This window comes from Armigeres subalbatus, chromosome 1, assembly GCF_024139115.2.
Source record: "Armigeres subalbatus isolate Guangzhou_Male chromosome 1, GZ_Asu_2, whole genome shotgun sequence".
NCBI classification, from domain to species: domain Eukaryota; kingdom Metazoa; phylum Arthropoda; class Insecta; order Diptera; family Culicidae; genus Armigeres; species Armigeres subalbatus.
In genome coordinates this window covers 91,567,672-91,592,807 of record NC_085139.1, presented here as the reverse complement: position 1 = coordinate 91,592,807, position 25,136 = coordinate 91,567,672, and the positions used below count along the sequence as shown (strand labels likewise).

The 25,136-nt window shown below is 41.7% G+C and overlaps 1 protein-coding gene and 1 long non-coding RNA gene across 2 annotated transcripts; both read right to left on the bottom strand.

Moving 5' to 3' along the window:
* Positions 1-11,487: 11,487 nt before the first annotated feature.
* On the bottom strand, positions 11,488-18,429 carry LOC134222903 (uncharacterized). The gene is made up of 5 exons (XR_009982445.1): positions 18,171-18,429; positions 17,683-17,789; positions 17,348-17,553; positions 13,633-13,842; positions 11,488-12,272 (listed from the first exon to the last, which is right to left on the bottom strand). It is a non-coding gene; the product is annotated as an uncharacterized LOC134222903 (long non-coding RNA).
* A 2,271-nt stretch (positions 18,430-20,700) lies between these two features.
* LOC134222828 (sodium-independent sulfate anion transporter-like) lies at positions 20,701-23,461 on the bottom strand. The gene is made up of 3 exons (XM_062702001.1): positions 22,785-23,461; positions 22,073-22,728; positions 20,701-22,015 (listed from the first exon to the last, which is right to left on the bottom strand). Exons 1-3 carry the CDS (start codon positions 22,825-22,827, stop codon positions 20,885-20,887), a joined length of 1,830 nt encoding a protein of 609 aa, XP_062557985.1. The 5' UTR covers positions 22,828-23,461; the 3' UTR covers positions 20,701-20,884.
* Positions 23,462-25,136: the final 1,675 nt, after the last annotated feature.

The following is a 25,136-nucleotide window of genomic DNA, read 5'->3' as shown; positions in this document are numbered from 1 at the left end:
TTCCGAGGAGCCTCTTGAAGGAGGCTTCCTTGAAACCTCTTGAAGGAGGCTTCGAGGCCTCTTGAAAGGAGGAAGGGGCACCGAGGCCTCTTGAAAGGAGGCTTCCGAGCCTCTTGAAAGGAGGCTTCCAGTACTTTACAAGAGGAGGCTTCGAACCTCTTGAAGGAGGCTTCCGAGCCTCTTGAAAGGAGGCTTCCAGGCCTCTTGAAAGGAGGGCTTTCGAGGCTAAAACAGGGCATCCGGGCCTCTTGCAAGGAGACACAGGCCTCTTGAAAGGAAGCTTCCGAACCTTTAGAAAGAAGGCTTCTGAACATCTTGAAGGAGGCATTCGTGCTGCTCAGAAGACGGCTTCCGTTAAGCGTAGAAAGATGCTTTTAAACCTCTTTGCAACGAAGCAAATGAACTTTTCTGAAAAAGCCTACATACTTGCCTCTCAAACGGAGGCTTTCAAACCCTTAGATTCTGTAAATTTTAGTTTAAAAGCATGTTTCTAACATATTATTCAACATTTTGTTTAGATCAGATAGATTACATAAAAGATTTTTTAAATTTTCTCGTTAAACATTTCTCGCTTATCTTTTCAAAAGGTCCTAAGTAACATTTTTTTCATGAATTATTTTGAATAGCGCAATCAACAGAACAACCATAGAAAGCTTTTGATTGCAGTACTCAAATTAATTCATGAAAAAATGGTACTTAGGACCTTTTGAAAAGATAAGCGAGAATTTATCCATTGATCTATTGTTCCGCTTTGCTTACCTTCCTATTCTGTTCTAGTTGAGGAGACAAAGTTTCGAAAATAAAAAAATCACAATTATTGTAATACGTCCACCATTATGCATTTTTATCCGAGGTACCCCCTAGGGCTAAAGCGAAGGTATTCCCCCAGGGGTACATGTACCCCAGGTTAAGGACCGCTGTGTCAAGTGAACTAGGCACGGTACAAAATTAATAGCAATTCACGATGTCCATACAGGCCCCTATAGACCATGTGTCGGTTACCGGTTGTGGAAGCCAAAATGGCAATGGAGCGAGGGAAGTTGAAGATCCGCTAGTCAATATGCCCAGTGAGCAAAACTTTAGCCTTACTTTCAGTGGACAGGTGCTATCGGTGCTTAGAGTTGGGGCACAATTCCTACAACTGTAAGGGCCCAGACCGTTGCAACCTGTGATCGAAATGCGTTGTGGTGAGGAAGGGCAAAAGGCGCAGGAAGCCGCGATAAGGCAACCAACGTGGCTCATCTGCACCAGCAAAAGCCAAGCTTGTAACCACGTTTATGGGTGGATCTTCGTGTCCCATCGGAGAGACAAACAAGAAGCATAGCCATGCAAGTAACACAGCTGAATCTTAACCACTTTGCAACTGCCCACCTGCTGCTGTGGTAGTCGGTCTGGGGAGTCGAGGGCCGATGTCGCCCTCCTGACCGACCCGCGTACTAACGTCCCTGTCGATAACGGCAGTTGGTGCATTATTGATCGAGTAGAAGCCTGAATTTGTGTGTGCTATCTTTCGCGCCACGTGCAGCAATGTTGCCTGTTTAGAATTACACAATTAGCTCCAGAAAAAGTGCTATAATCAGTATAATGAAAACATAATTTCCCCATACTAATTTGCATACGTAAACTTAAAAACGGCTTGTGCTAAATTAGTTTTTAATCCAAACGAGATCAAATTTTCGGAGGACATTCAGAACATGATACAGAATCAGATCGTTGTGAAGCAAAAATCGATTTTTGAACCACCCATATCTTCCAGTGGTATATTAATTACGAAGTAAAGTGGTCACACAGCTGTTTCACATTGAGCCCAAAATGAAGAAACGTTTCAAGACGGTCGGCTCTAGGGGCTGCTTCAAAGTACCCTTCAATAATTCAGTCGAAACTAAAGTTTCGTGCCGTGTGTTTTCCTCATCGGCTAGCCCTGAAGATCCCTTGAACGAAAAAGCTACTAATTCGGAGGAGTGATCGAAGTCGATTTCGGGTCGACTAACCCAGCGATATTGTGAAAATAACGAAAGGAACCACATGAAAATCCTTAGCAAAAAAAACAGTTTCTGTCTGCTACTCTACCGCATACAGAAAAACGTTTGGGAACTGCTGATTTCGTTTATTCTATCATCTCGCAGAGGAAAAGTTGGCAACCGATGTGCTTTACTACAGGTGTGGGCCAAACCCTAAAGTAGTATTTGTTCAACGAAAATTTGCTCTTTTGAGAGAAAAACTCTCAGCTGGATTGCCGAAGATGGCCGAAAGCGACCGAATGTGACGTCACGTCTGGCATACTCAGTACATTTTTTTAAACAAACGGGATGTTTCACTCCGCCCGCCCACTGTGGGTGGCGATGTTTACATTATTTCTTCGACTAACACAGCATAGAGTGACTTTTTGGCCCACACCTTTACCTGAGGCACTTTCTGGTGGCAACCAACGCCAAGCTCAAAACACAAAGCTTTCATTCAAAGCGGTTTATTGGTTAATTTCTTCACTCGATCGATCTCTCTTCGCTACTATGCTTGCCCGTTTGTGGTCTTTCCCTTTTTTTCCTTCTTACGCTTGTTCGCCTCTCTACGGGCGATCCTCTTTATCGTGTCTGGTTCTACAAACAGGTTTGCCCGTACTTCCCTCATGCGCTCCTCCGGTAGCAACGGTGAATCACTTCTGCGGGCTACAGATACAAAGTGTGCGTATTGTACCTACTAGTTCACGGCAACGGCTAACACTTTTCTGCATCACTCTTTTGGTATCAGCGCTGCAGATACTTATTTCAGCAACATGCTGCGATGGCGGTGTTTAGGGGAGACCGTGAAATTTAATAGGCGTGCGGTACGGAGGTTTGGTCACATGGACTCCTATTCATACGCGGTCGGTTGATGGACCGACTATTGTTCGATGCCTTTTCGGTCACATGCGCATGGATCGACATGCAAAAACAATAAGCATGCTTGCCAGGTACTTACGCGACAACCTACGAAGTCACGTGCGGGTGTTTCGATGGGGGGTGAGCGAGCCGGCGGCGGCAACCGAAGCTGCTGAAGCACACTACTCTGGTCCTGTACGATCGCGGCTGCGATCAGCAGACGATGCGATATTGCCATCTCTCTCCACTGGACATCGCGGATTCTTATGCGCGAACGCGACACGTGCGTTCGATCGTCCCAGTTCGTCTTCGGTTGTTGTTGCTGACTGACGACATTGTTGAAGGTAGCGACCTGCCTGGTCCAGGGTGCGTGAATTAGTGAAGGCCAACCCGCTTCCCGACCACGCGTAAATCCCGGGTATACTCCGAAATCGAAAGGTGGGGTCAAGAGCGATTTCTGACTTTGGGTGATGTGCAAAGACAATGGCCAATGCTGCCTGCACTATTTAGTCCGTTTTGACTATACGGAACAATTTACTTGGGAAAGGGAAAGTTTAATTAGCAAATCTACTTAAGAATTCTCGCTTAACTTTTCAAAAGGACCTAAGTAACATTTTTTTCATGAATAAATTTGAGTACTGCAATCAAAAGCTTTCATGTTGTTCTGTTGATTGCGCTATTCAAATTAATTCATGAAAAAAATGTTACTTAGGTCCTTTTGAAAAGTAAATCGAGAATTTCACATGGTTTTAAGTACTGTACCACTCATAATAAAATCTACTCTTCCGCTCATTTTTGGTCGCTGTGAGGTGTATATTGGCCTTAGGTATGGCGCCATCTTACCCCTTGCACGCCCAGTCGCTGTATGAAACTGGGAGCGCTGCACAGCGGACCTCGAACGTCTTCATCTTCGGTCCGCATCAGTTGACAACGTATTTCGACAGAGGTAAGTCTTGCGTACATTCAGCGGGCGTTCCCCATTTCCCAAGTGATTTCCTGTGCATGCAAGATGGCTGCTCGATAGCTCATCAAAATAGCCGTAAGCGTTTCCCACAGTCGCAAAGAAAAATACGCGCCAGACAACTTAAGAAAAACATACCTTCAGAAAAAAAGCTACTTCGATATTTCAAAAAAATCCGCCACATGGTGTACTCCGGCGGCGCATGCTTGGGTAGCATGTGCTATTTGTACTGCGGAGAAATTTTTCATATCTGTAAGAGCCCTGGAAAATGATCACGAAAGTTGTCATTTTGTTGCAAGACACAATACCTAATTAAGCACACCACGACGCGACACACTGATCCGATCACTCTTGCCTCTTCCACAATTCGAAACGAAGTGAACGATCAAAGCCAAAGAATGTTCTCAGATACCGGTAAATTTCCAGACTTTGGGTTTCGAGGTCGCGAAATTGGACGAAGTCATTTTTTTCATATTTAAAACATGTGAAAGGCATAAATACCGATAAGTGGATTAATCAGGCGTTTTCTTATATACATAAGTCCAATTACCACTGAAGTCACAATGATCACAGAGAACAGACATGGATGCTCGAACAAAATTTCGTTCAAAATGTGTGTAAAGATTCAAATCGCACCTCAGCGCCGCCAACGCAGGCTGCCCAACATAAAAATTCAATCTCACTAAGCGATAGCGTTAGTATACACTGCATAAATAATGTAGCGCCGCCATCTAGAGCGAGCATAGGGAGCACCGGATTGAACACTAGCGCTAGAAAGCAAAACACGTCAATTTTCAAAAATATTTATCAGCACACTAGCACCACGCCACGGAGGCATAACGACATACTATAAAATTACCAGTACAAATTTTAACACAACCACGCGAATGAAGATGAACGTCTGTTCTTTGTGCAATGATAACAAAGAAGAAGCATATTAAGATTCACAGCTATAAAAAATGCGTGATCAGAACATTTTCCACTTCCCCCGCAGTGTTTGATACCAGGGGTAAGTGTAAAATCCTTAAATTATTTGCGCTCATGGTACAAACCACTACAATTTTAATGTGATTAGTATAATTGTATTGTAATGGTTACCTGTGAATCTAATTCACTGAAAAAAGGGACAGTGTGTGCAAATAAGAATTGATTTAATGAACGCAAAAATCTACTTCTCGCAAAACCTAAAATGACAGTTCAAGCGTTAGCCGTGTTAGTGTATGTATTATACAAATTTCAATATAGTATTAGCACAGACAAACAGACGTAACACTAGAGAAAATACCATCGACCATGACTTCAACGATCAATTTAAATTTGATTGATTACGCAATTCACAACTAGAGGTGTTAGTGTCGTAATCCTTCAGGTTTGACAAAAGATATTTTAGTTACTAGATAAAGATTGTCGCTTCGGTTCCCTTTGTTCTGCTGTCCGGAACATGTTGGGTACCAAGCTGTCAAATCGTATGGATTTTCCTTCTTTGACATTTAGCTCCCCTATCCACGCCAGCAAAAGATGTTCCGGACAGCGACTACAGCGACAATCTTTATCTAGTAACTAAAATATCTTTTGGTTTGACATTTCACTCCAGCGCCTTCTGGTGACAATGTCATACGAAACATTGTTTCGTGTAACATGCTCGCAAGATGGTGATAGAGGAGTTGAGCGATGGATTTTTCAGAAAATGTTCAAGCTGTTACGTCTGTTTGTCTGTGCTATTAGTGTGGGCAGTATATTCTTGCACAATGTTATGGTGTGGTAAAAACTGTAAAGTAAATATGTACAACTCCAATTTTTCGAGTCGATTTTTACACTTACCCCACTTCCCCCAGTGTACCAACCAATAAATATTTACAGTGAAAGGAAACTTTAAAAAGTACGCTTACGTACTGCTTCTAATGCGTTTCCTTGTAAACTATCATGTAATCGTTTGAGATTGTCCTGGTTTGAAAACCCACAGGCTTTCGTTGTGACCTCGTAACTGCTTATAAAAATGAGCCACACTTCCGGCTCGCCTTTGAAAACCGGTAGGTTCTTAGAGATTGCTTGCTGGGAATCAATTTGTTCCGTGGATAGTTTCGTTGGGTTTTTGTTTTTTTCTATCCGGCTTATTTCGATTCATCGTTTTCTTATTACTTCCAACGCGGTTGCACGACCTTAGGTTAAAACTCGTTTTCGCTCCATCTTCACTTTCTTTAGTTTCTTCGTCAACTCCTTTGCCTTCTGATTCATTTTCTTTTTCGCTGACTTCTTGCTCGAGCGATTCTTCATCGCTCGTTTCTTCTTCTATCTCATCTTCACCGGTGTGTTCCTTCGGATTCGGATCTATCTTTCCTCAGAGACATTGTTTGTAGATAGAGACCCGCGCAGAGTGAAGCCGAAAGTACCAAACGAACCGTCAAACGCGGTACCAAACGAGCAAAGTAAACAAACATTATCGATCGGTGCTAAATGCGAGATAAGTATTGTAATCAACATTATAGAAAATATGAAAAAGTTTGAAAAGTTAATAATAACATCGTCTCTGTCTTTCCTAAGTACGACCGCTTTTCGTAAACCAGTTGAGAATTTCTCGAAATTGCTCCGTTGGAGCTTTCAACTTGTTCGTTCATCCGACAGCTTTCATTTTCTTCAAATGTTGCCTGCTGATATTTTCTCGCCTTTCGAAACTCAGCGTGTATCCTCCTGCGCTCTTCTAGAAAGGCGGCTTCTTCCTCCAACTGCAGGTCTAACATTTTCCGTTCTTCATCTAGCAGGCGTCTCTTCGTCTCTCGTTTCGTTTCTTGAGTTCCATGTCCATGTCCACGAATACCATGTCGAACGAATTTGCCAAACGATTCGTGCACCGATACACCTCCGCTTTTGGACTTTTATCCGTTTGATTTCTTGGCTGCTTTCTTCTGCCTTGGAACTTGCAATCCACCGATGCATTTTTTGCAGATCCATTCGGAATTCTGAACCTCTTCCGTAACTCCGGCGCAGGAATAATGCGCCCACGGGTCGCAGGAATCACACTGCACCATGTCACAGTTTGAATTCGGGGCATCACATATAGTACACTGGCTAACGTTGGTGGAATTCATGTTTTGAGAACTTATATAGGGTAAATCACTACTTGGGCCTATGGACCCGGTTCCCGGCTCACTGTACAGAAAACTAATGATTTATACTGTTTGGATGCCGTAGGTTTATGATTGATAATTTTTAAAAAGTCTCCCAGTTATTCTTCACAATACTCAATATTTTTCAATCACTTATTTTACTCCTAATTGATTCAATTGTAGAAAACAAAAATGTAGATTTCAAAATTCGCTCTCCGTTGCCACACCACTGAGCCGGAGCGATTCTTTCCACTTTTACAAAACGGTATCATCAAATAAACACCTACCTAAAAATCGTCACAGTGCTCGATACAACCATTTGCTTGAAGCTGTTAATTACCACACCATAATTCTAAACACAAGCACTTCAATTATTCCTATTTGTTCGTTTCACTAGAACTTATTTAAACATATTAGAATACATTTTAAAATGTATTCTCAAACCGAACAAAAATTCACCTCGGCCCAAGAACTTCTAGTCGCACCGTGCTGCCAAAAGACCAGGATTATGAAAATGATCCTTCATCATTAAGGGGCCATCCACAAAGTACGTCAGGTTCTTAAGGGGTTCCGAGCAGCGTGACGACTCATACAAAAATTTTAGAGTTTTAATACAAAAAGTGTGACGAAGGGGGGAGGGGGGGTTGAAAATCACAATTTTTTGCGTGACGTACTTTATGGATCTTCCCTAATAGGAAAATTGTCTAATACGTTGATGCTATCAAGTTATTTATAATTCTCTCGATTTCAAAAGGTGGAAAAATATTGTTTTTAAGTATTTGGAAGAAATTTGGATGAATAAATATATCTTCTCAACCAAATAAAAATGATTATGAATAATACCATCTGGCATCTTGTTGTCGTGGAACGTGCATATTTTTGTTTACGTCGCATTTTCTACCGTCCCGAGAGAGAATGAGAGTAAAATGTTTAGAGATTGAGTGAAATTTTGCTTAGGCCGGGAACTGGGTTTTATGTATGCCGGAATGGCAATCGCTATGACTGAAATGAGTGCTGCACCTCGTTAATTTAAATCAAATAAAAGCTTTTTTGAACGATATTTAGCACGAATAGCTATTTTTTAAGCAGAAGTGAACCCCAATGCAGTATTATCTTCTTCTTCTTCTTATTGGCATTACATCCCCACACTGGGACAGAGCCTCCTCGCAGCTTAGTGTTCATTATGCACTTCCACAGTTATTAACTGCGAGGTTTCTAAGCCAGGTTACCATTTTTGCATTCGTATATCATGAGGCTAGCACGATGATACTTTTATGCCCTGGGAAGTCGAGACAATTTCCAATCCAAAAATTGTCTAGACCGGCACCGGGAATCGAACCCAGCCACCCTCAGCATGGTCTTGCTTTGTAGCCGCGCGTCTTACCGCACGGCTAAGGAGGGCCCCAGTATTATATTGTGCAGTATTATACATCCCACAAAATTCAGCAAAAGTTGCTTCCTGTTATAAATCAGAGTCTATTATATATAGAGTTACGCAAAGAGTGAAGCCAAATCTACCTATTGAACTGTCAAACCGTCTACCTATCGAGCAAAGTAAACAAATGATTGTTGGTAAGGCGGAAGTATTGTTATCGCCTGATGATTATTATGGCGAATTAAAACTCATGAATTGAAATGTATTAGATTTGTTCTAGAAACAGCTTCAAAAAACTTCAATACACCCCCCAATAAAGTTGCAACAAGAAACTCACGTGTTTGCACTCTGTAGGTGACTTTGGTTATCGAATTAAAAAGCTTTAGAAGTGATCACTCCCGTGAAGTCACTTGAAGGGTTGAACAAAAATGAAAGTTTTCAACATAATAACAAGACCATCATTCAGAATAAGAGTAAGAAGATCCTCTTTGCGCAACTCTATATAATAGACTCTGTTATAAATATCAATTAAATAATGCAGTCGTACGCATGTTAGGCCGGGAATGGGGTAAGAAACCCTATCTTTGATAATTTGGTCGGAATTAAACTCCAAAGTCCTTGAAATCAGTGTAGTGTTTTCCAGCTGATCAAAGCTAAAATGCCACTACTCTCACCAATAGCTCAGTTTCGTACAAATCCCTAAAAAGTAGTTGGGGCTATCGTAGTTCATCATATTCGTTTTAATCTTAATAGAAATAATGTCAAATAGTACTCACTATAGATAGTAGAATCTATTATAGATGAGCGAAAGCATGATTGGGCTCCTTTTTTTTTAACAGTTGGGTCACATTTGACGAAAATTGGCGGGAGCTTTTCTTTTCATTCTGGTTTCTTCTGTAAAGCGTGCTGCTGTTTTTGTTTACCTTTGACTAGTGAATCACCGACATCGTCATTCTCCAGAGCAGCGTAAATAAATGTTTTTCAATGTAAATTTCTGGTGGATTTATTTACAGCTGAACTGACTGTTTTTTTGCATTTCGTTATGATACTGAATAAATCAAAGTGAAAAAGGAAGAACCGCGATATATCCGATTAGATCGGTGGTTGTGTTCAAACTTCTTTTTACCCCTCTTACACCCTAAGAAGGGTATAAAGATCACCTGAAAAAACGACTTTTTATCCGAGGCTCGGAGACCAAAGCCATATATACCAATCAACTCAGCTCGACGAACTGAGCACATGTATGTATGTGTGTGTGTGTGCGTGTGTGCGTGTGTGCGTATGTGTGTGCGTTACAAAATCTCACATCAAGATCTCAGCCGTCCGTGGACCGATTTGCCCGATTTTAACACTAAACGAAAGCTATGACTTTGTCATTGTACGAGTTCATTGTTCGATTCAATTTTGCAATCGGACATTTGGTTCCAGAGATATGTGAGAAATACGAACATGAAGTGCATTTTCAGAAAACTAACAAAATAATGTCACATGAATATCTCAGCCGTCTGTAAACCAATTTGCATGATTTTATCTTTAAACGAAAGCTATGATTTTGCCATTGAACCCATTGTATTTTGTTTTTGAATTAGACATTGGGTTCCGGAGATATCTCTGAAATACGAACATAAAGCATTAGACGTATCAACTTCACACATTGGTAAAATATGTCCCATCAAGATCTCAGTCGTCCTTGGACCGATTTGTGCGATTTTATCTTTAAACGAAAGCTCTGTTTTTGTCATTGGACCCATTCATTTTTTTCAGCAATTGGAAATTCGGTGTCAGAGATATCTGTGAAATACGAATATGAGACATATTTTCAGACTACTAATGAAGAATTGTCACACCAATATCTCAGCCGTCTATGACCCGATTTGAACTCTTTTGGGCTTACACAGAAGCTGTAATATTGCCATTTAAGGCGGCAAATCAAATCTGCAGTCTTTTTGTATTTTTTAAAAATTGTTAAATTTCCAGAAATATCCCTTTTTACCCTTCTTACACCCTAAGAAGGGTATAAAGATCGCTTGAAAAACCGACTTTTTTCCGAGGCTCGGAGACCCAAGTCGTATATACCAATCAACTCAGCTCGACGAACTGAGCACATGTATGTATGTGTGTGTGTGTGCGTGTGTGCGTGTGTGCGTATGTGTGTGCGTTACAAAAATCTCACATCAAGATCTCAGCCGTCCGTGGACCGATTTGCACGATTTTAACACTAAACGAAAGCTATGACTTTGCCATTGAACCCATTGTATTTTGTTTTTGAATTAGACATTGGGTTCCGGAGATATCTCTGAAATACGAACATAAAGCTGTAAGTGTTTGGTTTTGTTAATTGTGTGTATCGAAGAGATTTTGTATTTTAATAATCGTAAATGTGTATGACAGGATGTTTTTCTGTGAGTTTGAAGGTTTTTCCCCAGCAGAGGCCCACTTGGCATACAAGAAGATAGCCACTAGGAGCAACCACATTAACTGCTACCAACCACACACCAAGCTTCTTCAACCCACCACCAGGAGCCGCAGGATACGGAGTTGGGAGCGGCCATGATGGGTTGCACAATTGGGTGGCACGAAAAAGGGATGGAGACTGTGAAAAGTCGATGACCGGAGATGGGGTCATGAACCTTTGGGCTGATTGGTCTGGGACAAGTCGTGGACTTACCCGGCAGTTGTGGACAAGATTAGATGTGCGAAGCGCTAATTAGAAGTCTAAAGACAAACAGTTTTAAGTTACCAGATTGTGAGCAAAAGGAGGAAAATCAGGACCCCGTTGTTCCACCGTGGTGTCGCTATTCCGACCTCTGTATCTACGATACGGCCCCAGTTCCCGGGGAGTCCTTGTGTCGTCCTAGAACCCCTTCGCCGGGTAGATTCCGGCACCGTTAATCGCCGAAGACCGATCCGTCAACATATCGGTAGTCTAGGACGCGCAGCTGGATCGTCAACTATCCGCCGACGAACCCTTGGTGCCACCCACGACGCGGAACGTGACCAGACGTGGTCGAAGCCATCCGTAGAGACAGAGAGAGCAGGAACGCGGAGAAGGAGAGGAAGTGGTTGTGGAGTGAAGGAAGGGACCCGCATTGTAAGGTTAGCTAGTGGATAAGGAAGTGGGAGGAAAGTTAGAAGGAGTGTAGCCAATAAAAGCGTGAAATTAGATGAAAAGTGCTGGTAGGTTTTCCTTTATTCAAGTGCGAAAATTCCCTGTCCCGCGGTAAACTTACGAGAGTGTGCCGACCCTGGGCAGTTGATTCGGGGAGTCTCGGAAGTGCTCCCGGTTGGCTAGACCGGCAATTACACTTTGGCGCCAACATAAAATTAACTTACCGTTAGTTTGTTGTAGGCTCAGTTTGGAAATTCGCACTTGATTAGCTGGTTTCGACAGAGGTCTCTGGGAAAACATCCAGGCCTTCACAAGCCGATTGGCATTTTGGGCTCACTCCTTTTATCTGACACAGATCGTGAAATTATTTCATTGTGCAACAGAGGGGTTCTGATTGTCCATAATTCAGTAACAAAGAACGATTGTTCAAAAAGTGAATAGGTTCATTGTGCTTAAAAAAGGAGCGAAGTGTTGAATCGTGTGGTGTGATTCGGAGGGAGTGATTGAAACACCTGAAAAGAATCGTAGTTTATTTGCGAATCTAAAACTAGAGTTTTCAAATTGTAGGATTTTCAAATTTAGAATTTTCAAATTTTAGGATTTTTCAATTTAGTATTTTCAATTTTTAGAATTTTAAATTTTTTTTTGACGTGCAAAACCGTTTCACTAGGTAGTTCTTTTTAATTTTCTAATTTTCTAAAAGCATTCGCGATGGAGCAATCTCGTCTGCAGTCGCAGTATTACGCGTTGATCACTGCTCATCTGGCTGATGACGAATTAGACCATGCATTACAAATCCGTGATGTGAATATGCTCGATGAGAATCGTTCCAAACGGGAGAGAACATTGCGCGGTTTGTTGAAAGCTGAAAAAGAAGGAAAAACTATTAGTTTCAAACCATGTTGGGTTGCTTTAGTAGAGGAAATGAAATGGTGTGACGAAAAACTCGCGGAAATCAAGAAAACATTAGAAGAGAGGTGTCGTGACCCGGACGAGGTTTCTAAGCTCGACCGTTCGTCGCAACAATACTCAGCAAACTGAACTCTGTTATCGATTCGTTCCAACACGAACGAAAAACCGAAAACAACTTTGCGTTACCATGCAGCATAAGATAACCCTATACACGCTGATCAAAATGAATCAATAAATAAGTACATATCGTTACAAGGTAATAATCTCAGTGGTATTCAATTTTGCAATAACTCCTCATTCCAATCTTATCCACTACAAGAGGAAATCGCGGAAAGCTCCGGACCAAGTGTATAAAACTAGGCTTCTTCATATTTTCTTCAGAATGAAACGTTTGAAGTCCCACGCCAAAGAAGAAGAAGACTTGAATAGCATTGCTATCATAGCTGGGGTGTGTTCTACACTGCTCAGCACATTTTATTCAATCATTTCGCCACTGGCAGAAGTGAGAGAAGCAGAGGCGACTATACTGAATGAAAGCTTACGAAAGATGCGTGAAGAGGTCAGGGAGAATAGAGCAAATTACGAAAAGGATCAAATTGATCGAAATTCAAAGCCTAAAGCGGTAGAAGAGACAGAAATTGATGAGCTTGGAAGTAGACTTAGAACGGAGAATATCGAGCATGATTTGGATATTAGTGAGCAGCGCAGAGATGACGATTGTGGTAGGAACGATAATGTGGTAGAAAAGCTTTCCGACGAGAATGAGCGTTTGAAGGTAGTTGTTAATCAATTACTTCAACGGATACAGGCACTAGAAACTACAAATGCAACAAAGCAGAGAGAAATTGATCAAATCAAGCAAAGTACACCGGTAGACGATAGATCGAGACAGACGGAAATAGAGAATGAACAAGAGCAAGGCCATAGTCAGCAGAATTTTTATGAATGGATGAAATCGAGGTGTGGTTCGTTTGAAAGTCTAGTAGATGTGAACAAATTAGTTCAATCATCTCGTAGTGAAAAAGTAGATGTTAGGCGAAACGATGAGATTGAAAAACCGAGAGGTAGTCGATTACCAATACATAAATGGTCAGTAAGGTACGATGGGACAGATAACGGTAGGAAGTTGAACGAATTTCTAAAGGAAGTTGAATTTAATGCTAGGTCGGAGGGATTCACTGAGGCAGAATTGTTCGTGTCTGCACACCACCTTTTTACGCGAAAAGCAAGATCGTGGTTTATGGAAGTTAATGGGAGCAATGAGTTAGGAACGTGGCAGAATCTAGTCAGGGAGCTTAAAACTGAGTTCTTACCTGATGATATTGACTTTCAGTATGAGCGATTGGCGAATACGCGACGACAGGGTCCAAGAGAGAAATTTCAAGATTTCTACTTGGACATGGTTAGAATTTTCCGGAGTATGTCCAGGCAGTGGGACGATGCCAGAAAATTTGAAGTGCTGTTCCGAAACACCAGGGCAGACTGCAGAACGGCGATGCTAGCTGCCAACGTGACGTCTATTCCTAAAATGAGGGAATTCGGTAAACGATTTGATTCTATTAACTGGCAATTATACGCCAGGAAAGAAAACAGATTTAGTAGACCAAATCCCCAAGTTGAGGAGATTAGTCAACAAAGGCAAAGTTGGAGAAATAACGATTCGAGTGGGAGAAGTCAACCTAGTTTCAGTGGGAATTATCAGGGACGGAATTACAACCCGAATTATAACCCAGGAAATAAACAGGTTTCTACTACCAGAAGCGTGTATCAAAGTGGAAATTCCGAACAGAAATTTCCTAATAAAACTCAACCACGACCAAGTAACTATCAAAATCAAAATCGACGATCAGAAGAGCCAAAACCTTCTTCATCTGGTACAAACGCACTACAAAGGATTGTGAGTGCTTACATTCCTATCAAACGCGGTGTCTGTTTCAATTGCCACGAAGAGGGTCATAACTCGAACGATTGTAGACAGGAAAAATACGTCTTTTGTTCAATCTGTGGTTTTCCAGGTTTTCCCACAAACAATTGTCCTTTCTGCCAATCAAAAAACGCCAAAAAGACTGCTCAGGGGGGCAGAGCAGTCAGATCGGTGCCGAAAGCCCTCAGTCTGACCCTGTCGATAATCCAGAAGTCATTCTCCAGCAGTTGGGATACTCGGTCGGGCATTCTACAAAGCGAGACGAGATCGCAACTTTGCTCGTCAAGCTCAGTGGAGGCGCCAGGCCATTCACGAAAATCGAACTAATGAGGATTGGTTTGATTGGACTACTTGACAGTGGAGCTGCAAGGACAGTTTTTGGAATCGGAGCGAAAAATATTATTAAAACGTTAAATTTGAATCTTACACCCGCATCAGTAAATTTGACTACTGCTGCCGGGGAGCATTTAGAAGTTTTAGGACGTGTAGACATTCCCATTACATTCAATGGAACAACAAAAATATTACCCGTTCTGATCGCTCCGAAATTACACCGAAGATGTGTCTTAGGATACGATTTTTGGTTGAAATTCGGCATTTCACCGGCCATACGAAGTCAACCAATTGAGCTTTTAGATGATGGTGTTAGTGAGGAATTAGATGAGGAACCACAGCTGACCGAAGAGCAAGAAGAGAGATTAGAGAGAGTGAAAAAAATGTTTCGTGTAGCAGAGCCAGGAAAGCTAGGAATGACGGATCTAATCGTCCACACAATCGGGATGAAAGACGAATACAAGGATGCGGATCCGGTAAGGAAAAATCCTTATCCGTGGAGCCCCGAAATTCAACGCAAAATACATGGAGCGGTGGACGACATGATTAAAGAAGGTGTCATTGAGCCATCTGATTCAGATTGGGCTCTACCAGTGGTACCTGTTGCAAAAAGAGATGGTCAGGAGGTTAGGCTGTGCTTAGATGCCAGAAAACTAAATGAAAGGACTAAAAGGGATGCGTATCCATTACCACACCAAAATCGAATTTTGAGTCACTTAGGTCAGGTGCGATTCCTGACTACCATTGACTTATCACAGGCGTTTCTCCAAATTCCATTAAGCCCGGAGTCGCGCAAGTACACGGCCTTTTCGATACCAGGTAGAGGGCTGTTCCAATTCACACGGCTTCCGTTTGGATTGGTAAACAGTCCTGCTACTCTGAGTAAGTTAATGGACCGTGTACTGAGCCATGGAGCATTAGAACCGGCAATATTTGTCTATTTAGACGATATTGTTATCGCCAGCCAAACTTTTGAAGAACATCTTCAAAAGCTTGAAGACCTTGCAAGGCGCTTAAGGGAAGCAAACTTAAGCATAAACCTAAATAAGTCCAAGTTCTGTTGCCAGGAATTACCGTATCTTGGATACATTTTGTCGCAAGATGGTTTAAGGCCTAATCCAGATCGCGTTCAAGCGATCTTAGGATATCAGGTTCCGAAATCAGTTAGACAATTAAGACGATTTCTCGGTATGATTAATTACTACCGCAGATTTATCGCAAATTATAGTGAAATTACAGCACCTCTCACTGACTTGTTGAAAAACAAGCCAAAGAGGGTGCAATGGAACTCGGCAGCAGACAAGGCATTTGATTTGTCATTAAGGAGAAGCTAATTGCAGCACCTGTAATGGCAAACCCTAATTTTTTGCTTCCTTTTACGGTGCAAACCGACGCGAGCGACAACGCTATTGCGGGTGTGCTAACACAAATTCAAAATGGAGAGGAGAAAGTAATCGCTTATCATTCGGAAAAGCTCAAAGGTGCAGAATTACACTACCATGCGGCGGAGAAAGAGGGTCTCGCTGCACTTCGTTGCATCGAAAAGTTCAGAGGTTACATTGAGGGGACTAAGTTCACCTTAGTAACCGATTCCTCAGCTCTGACTTTCATAATGCGAGCGAAGTGGCGATCCTCCTCTCGACTCAGCCGATGGAGTATAGAACTACAACAGTACGATATGGAAATCCGACATCGCAAAGGAAAAGAAAACATCGTACCCGACGCGCTTTCCCGATCAATCGAGACTCTTGATGAAGAGCCTGAGGACGGGTGGTATAAAAAGCTTTTTAAAGCCGTGGAAGATGACCCTGAGAAATACATCGATTTTAAAATTCAGAATGGCACCCTTTACAAGTTTATTGCAGCAAAATCTGATCTACTAGATTACCAGTTTGAATGGAAACAATGTGTTCCTGTAACGAACCGTAATCAAATAATGAAAAAGGAGCATGACGACAATCTCCACATAGGGTTCTCCAAATGTGTTGAGAAAGTCAAACAGCGTTTCTACTGCCTCGCATGAGCGCCGATATAAAGAAATATATCGGGCAATGCGAGTCCTGCAAAGAAAACAAACACTAAACCGTGTCCACTGCACCAGAAATGGGAAAGCAGAGAGTCGCAAACCGACCATTCCAAATCATCTGCATGGATTATATTCAATCTCTTCCCAGAAGCAAGCAGGGCAACGCTCACTTATTGGTGGTCATGGACCTCTTTTCTAAGTATTGCCTGCTTGCTCCTGTAAAGAAGATATCGACTGTATCCCTCTGCAAAATTTTGGAAGAGCACTGGTTTAGACGATTCTCTGTTCCACAAATTGTCATCTCCGACAATGCTACTACCTTTTTATCAAGAGATTACCAAAGTCTGCTCGAGAGATACGAGGTACAGCATTGGGCTAATGCACGGCATAGGAGCCAAGCCAATCCAACTGAACGCCTCAATCGGACTATTAATTCGATGATCCGTTCCTATGTAAACAGGACCAAAAACTGTGGGACACAAAAATATCGGAAATCGAATTTGTGCTCAACAACACAATTCATTCAACGACAAGTTCAGTCCTCATTGCGTGATATATGGCAACGAGATCACCTGCAAGGGTTCGGAACACAAACTAAACCGAAGTGAAGTACTAAGTGACGAACAACGCGTAGAGAGGTTGAAAGTAGTTAACCAAAAGATAGGAGAGTTAGTGAGAGATCATCTTCGGAAAGCTCACGAAGACACGAAGAGGCGGTATGACCTTCGTCATAAGCGATACTCACCATCGTTCGATGTGGGTCAACGCGTATACAAACGAAGCTTCCGTCAGTCGTCCGCTGGAGACCAGTTCAACGCGAAACTGGGGCCTTAGTATACGCCGTGTACCATCGTCAGGAAAGTCGGTACTAGCTCCTACGAGGTTTCTGACTCGCAGGGAAAATCGCTAGGCATATTTTCTGCCGCTGACTTGAAAGCATGAATGGCATACCTAAAAATGAATGATGTTAAAGCTAGCTAAATTGAACATCGAATCGTAGGTGTAGGATGGGGAGTAGAGTAATTATTTTTATAGGAACTGTTTATCTAAAGATACTTATCGTCCCCCATTGAGTCATACCACGGATTATTCCCGGGAATCCAGTGTGTGGATGTCATTATAATGCGTCCAATGAATTGTACATATTGTGAATATATACGACCGTAGAATATTTTTTTGTCGCATGTCTGTCTAAAATTGTAGAAATTGTTTTTTTTTTAGATTTAGCATGATATTTATTTTTTTTTTAATTCGTTATTTTGTAGGAATAGTAAATAAAAAGAAAATCTAAAGCATAATTTTATCAATGTTTGCTATCTGGATTTCAATTGTCTTGCATGCAAAGTTGTAAGCAATTTTCTTAACTTTGTTATATTCAAGCGAAAAGCAAGTCGTTATGTACATGCGGTAGGTAGAGAATCGTATGCGTTTATTCAAAGTCAAGGTCAAGTTCACAATAAATTACTGTAAAAAAATCAAGTCCGTTTGTCAGTTTTCATTGAGCACCCACTATTATCACTATTGCTGTCTGGATACTGCACTATTGTCAGGTCCGCAGCAATACTTACACCCTGAGAATATTCACTTTGTGAATATAGCCGAAGAAAATGAGCTTTCAACAAGGAATTTCAAATAAGAATACTAACGAGATCAAAACCAATCGAATGATCAATTGGCCAATATAATCCGCGGATTAAGAAAGAGATAAATTTAAGGTTTCGTTACGCGCGCTCTTCAAAATTCCTTGTTACAACCTCATATCACGAATCCACATGTGAACACCAAATCATTATATCCACTTTTGACAGATTTTGACAGGTTTTCTGATCTCTACCGAATCCACGCACACTGATAAGGCACTGATAACGATATCGTTAATGAAGTACTAGAATGCAAGTCCGACAATTCGGATAAAATATTTCATGTATTATTTGCATGACTTTATCATTATGAATGTGTATATAAGCTCCAGTTTATTATTTTTATTTGTTTTATTAGTAGTTAAAATATTGCATGTTTTAATCAATTTTATCATAATTTAATTTTAAATGTCTTTTTGAGCAATCGGTGAAATAGAACGCTTATTATTTCGAGGTTACCAGGATAACAATCCTAGGTATTTGATCGCTGGAGACCAGAGTCAAAAGACGTTGATGGTCAGTACTGACTACAAGTCATCAAACTGAGAGGAGTCGATTAAGTTCGATGATGAAAACTTATGACCCCGATACTCGATTACAATAATAACCAATTTCAAATACTTTTTACTGTTCGGTGGCCCGTCTTAATCTAGTATGTTACATGTGAAATGTTTCGAACTACCGTCAGTGAATGTGAATTTGTCCTGGTGTTGATTATTTGTGAAGTGCAGGTTCAGAGGTACGTGTGATCAGTGATGCAAGTGTGAATTGTAGATAAAAAATATTTACTTTGTAAATATTTTTACCCGAGCTGGGGGAGAGTGTAAGTGTTTGGTTTTGTTAATTGTGTGTATCGAAGAGATTTTGTATTTTAATAATCGTAAATGTGTATGACAGGATTTTTTTCTGTGAGTTTGAAGGTTTTTCCCCAGCAGAGGCCCACTTGGCATACAAGAAGATAGCCACTAGGAGCAACCACCTTAACTGCTACCAACCACACACCAAGCTTCTTCAACCCACCACCAGGAGCCGCAGGATACGGAGTTGGGAGCGGCCATGATGGGTTGCACAAATGGATGGCACAAAAAGGGATGGAGACTGTGAAAAGTCGATGACCGGAGATGGGGTCATGAACCTTTGGGCTGATTGGTCTGGGACAAGTCGTGGACTTACCCGGCAGTTGTGGACAAGATTAGATGCGAAGCGCTAATTAGAAGTCTAAAGACAAACAGTTTTAAGTTACCAGATTGTGAGCAAAAGGAGGAAAATCAGGACCCCGTTGTTCCACCGTGGTGTCGCTATTCCGACCGCTGTATCTACGCTACGGCCCCAGTTCCCAGGGAGTCCTTGTGTCGTCCTAGAACCCCTTCGCCGGGTAGATTCCGGCACCGTTAATAGCCGAAGACCGATCCGTCAACATATCGGTAGTCTAGGACGTGCAGCTGGATCGTCAACTATCCGCCGACGAACCCTTGGTGCCACCCACGACGCGGAACGTGACCAGACGTGGTCAGAAGCCATCCGTAGAGACAGAGAGAGCAGGAACGCGGAGAAGGAGAGGAAGTGGTTGTGGAGTGAAGGAAGGGGCCCCGCATTGTAAGGTTAGCTAGTGAATAAGGAAGTGGGAGGAAAGTTAGAAGGAGTGTAGCCAATAAAAGCGTGAAATTAGATGAAAAGTGCTGATAGGTTTTCCTTTATTCAAGTGCGAAAATTCCCTGTCCCGCGGTAAACTTACGAGAGTGTGCCGACCCTGGGCAGTTGATTCGGGGAGTCTCGGAAGTGCTCCCGGTTGGCTAGACCGGCAATTACAAAGCATTAGACGTATCAACTTCACACATTGGTAAAATATGTCCCATCAAGATCTCAGTCGTCCTTGGACCGATTTGTGCGATTTTATCTTTAAACGAAAGCTATGTTTTTGTTATTGGACCCATTCATTTTTTTTCTGCAATTGGAAATTCGGTTTCAGAGCTATCTGTGAAATACGAATATGAGACATATTTTCAGACTACTAATGAAGAATTGTCACCAATATCTCAGCCGTCTATGACCCGATTTGAACTCTTTTGGGCTTAAACAGAAGCTGTAATATTGCCATTTAAGGCGGCAAATAAAATCTGCAGTCTTTTGTATTTTTAAAATTGTTAAATTTCCAGAAATATCCCTTTTTTATTTTGAAATCGTTAAAAGCATGATAATATCAGTTATTTTACATTCAATTGAAGGTCATATGCATAGAAATTGTAATATGCACTGGGCACACACAACCATTCAAAAGTGTAAGAAGGGTTGCGTTCACTGTAGGTGGATTAAGTCGGGTTTTTATTTTGAAATCGTTAAAAAGCATGATAATATCAGTTATTTTACATTCAATTGAAGGTCATATGCATAGAAATTGTAATATGCACTGGGCACACACAACCATTCAAAAAGTGTAAGAAGGGTTGCGTTCACTGTAGGTGGATTAAGTCGGGTTTTTACATTTTTTTTGCATGAAGCTTAAGCAAATAATCCTCATTATTAAGGGGCTCTTATGTAATTAGTGCGTATCCTATTGGGGTTAGCTAAATTTAAAAATGGTTTTATTTTTTTCTTACAAACTAATGTAGTTCAATCTAATAATTAAAAGTAATTTCATTTTATCACTCATTAGTTTCTTTGAGATAACCCTCGGCGGATGCCTTCCACTGTTGCACCGCCCCTTCCAAGCTCTCTGCACTGCTAAGCAATACTCGCAATCCATCCCTGAGGCGTACTAATCCGCCGGCTGCACTCCTGTGCCATCTCCATAGCACCAATCCAACTTGCCTGGAACTCAGATCATTCTCCAAACTAGCCACGTTCTTCACCGCAGTGGTGTCCACAAAGTTTACTCGGCTCCCATCCAGTACGACCAATTCAACAGTAGTGTCGTAATCTTTAACCACTGATTGCACAACTAGATCTCTTAGCTGCTCAGCCGAAGAGAACGTTAAATCCGTGGTTGGTCTCACCAGAAGAATCCGAATCTCTTCCACTAGTGACAGATGAAGATCGATCTTGGGTACTGAGATCAAGTATAACAAAATGCAGCAGTTGATAGCGATTCCACACAGGATGCCGTAATCAAGTCCGAGTAGAATGCAAGCCAGAACCGTGGCTAGGAATGGAATCATGTCCAATTTCTTGACGCGCCATACCTCCGCTATTCCGCGGTAGTCCACCATGAAGATCATTGCAGAGATCACCACTGATGCAAGTGTTGCTTTGGGTATATAATAAAAAGCATCCGCCAGGACTGCCAATGACAGCAGAAGCAGAGCCGAAGTAATGGCACATCCGAGGGATGTTTTAACGCCACTGCTATTGTTAATTGCGGTTCGCGTGAAGGATCCAGCTACTGGTAGTGGAGAGAAGAATGCCACTGCCATGTTGCATATACCCAAGGCAAGCATCTCCTGTGTGGCATCCACGGTTTTGTCTTTGGAAAAAGCCTTGCCAATGGAAATGATCTCCAACGTTGACACCAATGGGATTGTGATGATTGAGGTACCCATAACGGAGATCATATCGGAGAAACCGTAGTAGGTTCCATTGTTCGTCACGGATAGTGGAGGAACGTGAAATGGTGGAAGACCTGCTTCCACGTGGCCCGTCAGAATGAACGGTTGGGATCCGCCAAGCGAGAATCCATACGCTAAAAGTCCCCCGATGATGACTACCATGGCGTTACGCAGCAAGGCAAGATACTTGAAAAATGTTTTCCATTGTCCTTGGCCACAGTCTTTCGTTAACTGAAATTGAAGATATTCTGGTCTACTAAGTTTCATGAGAAGTAAGAAAATACTCACCCTAAGTATCACGAGAAATGCTATTGAACTAAAACCTAGCAAGGCATCCCATAGACGAGTCTCACCAATGTGCTGGATAACATTCTCCCATGCGTCGATGAAATCACTGCTCTTTCCTTTACTGCTGATCCCAAAAAGGGACCGAAGTTGGGCGCTACCGATCGTCAGGCAGGCAGCCGTTGTGAAACCTGTTATCACCGGCATCGATATGAATCGAACCAAGATTCCTAGGTTAAGAATCCCAAATAGGAATGTAACTCCCCCGGCCAACAGCGTCAAAAGAGCGGAACCAGGGCCTAAGGTGGTTACAATTTTTTGAATCATAATCGCCATGATTGAGGTAGGCGCAACTGTGACATCTTTGACGCTTCCGAACAAAAAATACATAAAACATCCTACCAGATTAGAGTAGATGCCATCCTGAGGCTGTAGATTCGCCAAGATTCCGTAAGCTATGCTCTGAGGTATCGCGGTCAAGGTTACTGTGATTCCAGCGATTATATCCGGAAGTATGTAGTTGAACTGATATTTGGGTAACCACTCGAGAACGTGGATTCGTCGCCGTACTGTCGCCGTGGTGCAGATTGAGCGAATCTGTGGAACCACTACCGAGTACACGTTCGGTAAACGTTCCTGGAAGTCCACTTCAGAGTCATCTGCAAAGAAGAAGCAATTGAGTTCCCATAGATGTTTAACTTGATCATATACTAACCGCTCAGATCCTGATGACCTCCATCATCGCTGATAGAATTCATTGTTGCCCGCCGAAATGTTCTATCTCCCGGTAAATTCAAGAAATGCAACTCATGGGTATGCAGCAAAAATTATAGACCGTACACCATCACTACTCCAAATTTATGACACGTCATGATCACTTGACAACAGATACATAAAACATGATAAATGACTCCTGTTGAAGATCCACTGAATCAATTACGTATGTGATTGAGGTTTTGGCGGGATTTCTTTTCCTGAATGATCGTTCGCCTTTGCTAAAGATTGACGCGCACTCTAACATGCGAGGTGAAATAGCATCTACGCTTTTGAAATATTTCACATAGAAAGTATTAGGCAATTGATGAGTCCATTGTGAAAAAAATATCTCGTTGCGAACTACTTCCGAAATGGAGATCTGTGATAGCAACCGCCAGCTGACTGAGTCAAACTGATAGTGGTGCCTAGCAGCAGTAAGTCAGTGTAAAAATATTGAATAACCCATAATGCTGAGAAAGAGAATCAGCGATAGTGAGTTGAGCGAAATAAACTAACGTTTAAATTCTGTCACTCGAAAATCTTCAAGCATCCATCAAATATGCATCTCTTCGCCAGATCTGTAAATTTGTAAATTTTAATCTTTATTTCCATTACCCGCAGAATGGAATGTTGAAATTTAAAGAGTACTGTCGTGACCCGATCGAGATTTCTAGTCTAGTCTAATGAATGATTTTTCCGTTGAGTTCTCTAATCATATTCTCACAATCACATTGATGTTCAAAACGGTTAGTAATCCATTTGTAATAACAAATATATCATGTATATCAAACAAATTAAATATATCACAAACACTTTTAGTGGCATACGAAAATATTACGAACACCTGGAAAACTCAGTAGTAATTTGGTACTGACGATTGAGATGCACAAAAAAGGGTGAAAAATGTTTAGCGTGTCAGTGAAATCATCCGTGACCGCCCTATGATGCTATATAGAGGTACATGGATATTTTGTGCTATTGGCTAAAATAAATATAAATCATCAATTAAAATTATAAAACGCATTATTCCTTTTATCTTTTGAATTAAAGAAAATATTGCTCTTTGTCTAAAATATAATCAGCAAATATTGGGTTAAATATACTCTATCGTATTTGCTTACCCACCACGTTGAGTATTTACATTCACCTACCTGACATACTGAAGGAGGTAAAAATTTGATTCCATCGAGGTTGATAACACATTTAAACTGAACCGTGACTGTCCACGCATGGGTGTTAGAGTATCTCGGATGTTTGCAAAAGAAAAAGACAAGTAATAAAGGAGGCCGCTAGAATTGTTTCGCTACAAACTTTGCCGTTTCTAGGTATGTATTTTACTCAATTAAATTGGCACGATCTCAATGTTTGCTTTTAAATGATAAAACTGTTTACTTGACCATAAAACAATAATGAAAATATTGCTGAAGAGGACTGTTTATTTTACTTTATGTTACTGTATATTAATATCTATCGTTTGCAGCACTTGGAAAAAAAACATGCATCATGTATATGTTAGGAAGGGAGGAAATGTACAAACTATTGACCGGATCGGATGGTCTGCATAGCGTATCGAATGATAGTGGCTAACGACGCATAAACCTTGCATCCTCCCATGGAATTGTAGTCCGAAGTACCTATCCGAGAAACGTGCATTCTTCTTCGATAGCTTCGCGAACATTTTCCGGTGAATTTTGGAAACCAATTTATTTTGACATCTTCATGGGCATCACCATCAATCGCCAGAAAGAATCGTTTTCGGATTGTCGAGGGAATCGATCGTGAACTGCTAGAGGAATCATTCGTTAATTGCCGGAGAAATCATTCACGGATTGTCTAGGAATCGTTCCCTGTTTGCTGGAGTGATGGTTGTCGGATTGCTGGAGGAAATGTTCTCGAATTGCCGAAGGAATCCTTTGTGAACTGCTGGAGGAGTCGTTCCCGTATTTCCGGAGGAATCATTCGCGAATTGCCGAAACATTCGTTTGTAAATTGCTGTAGGAATCGTTCCCAGATTGCCGGAGAAATCGTTTGTAGATTGCCAGAGGAATCGTTCCCAGGTTGCCGAAAGAATCTTTCCCGATTTGTCCGAGACATCGTTCGTGAATTGCCGAAAGAATCGTTCATGGAGTGCCGGAGGTATTGTTCCCCATATTTACATACGTAGAAATCGCAGGAATAGTTCGCGGAATGCCGTTTCCAATATGCTGAAGTTATTATTCTCGAATTACCGTTCGCGGATTCCCGAAGAAATATTTTGGAGATTGCCGGAGGGATCATTCCCGGGTTGCAGGAGGCTTGGTCGTGAAACCCA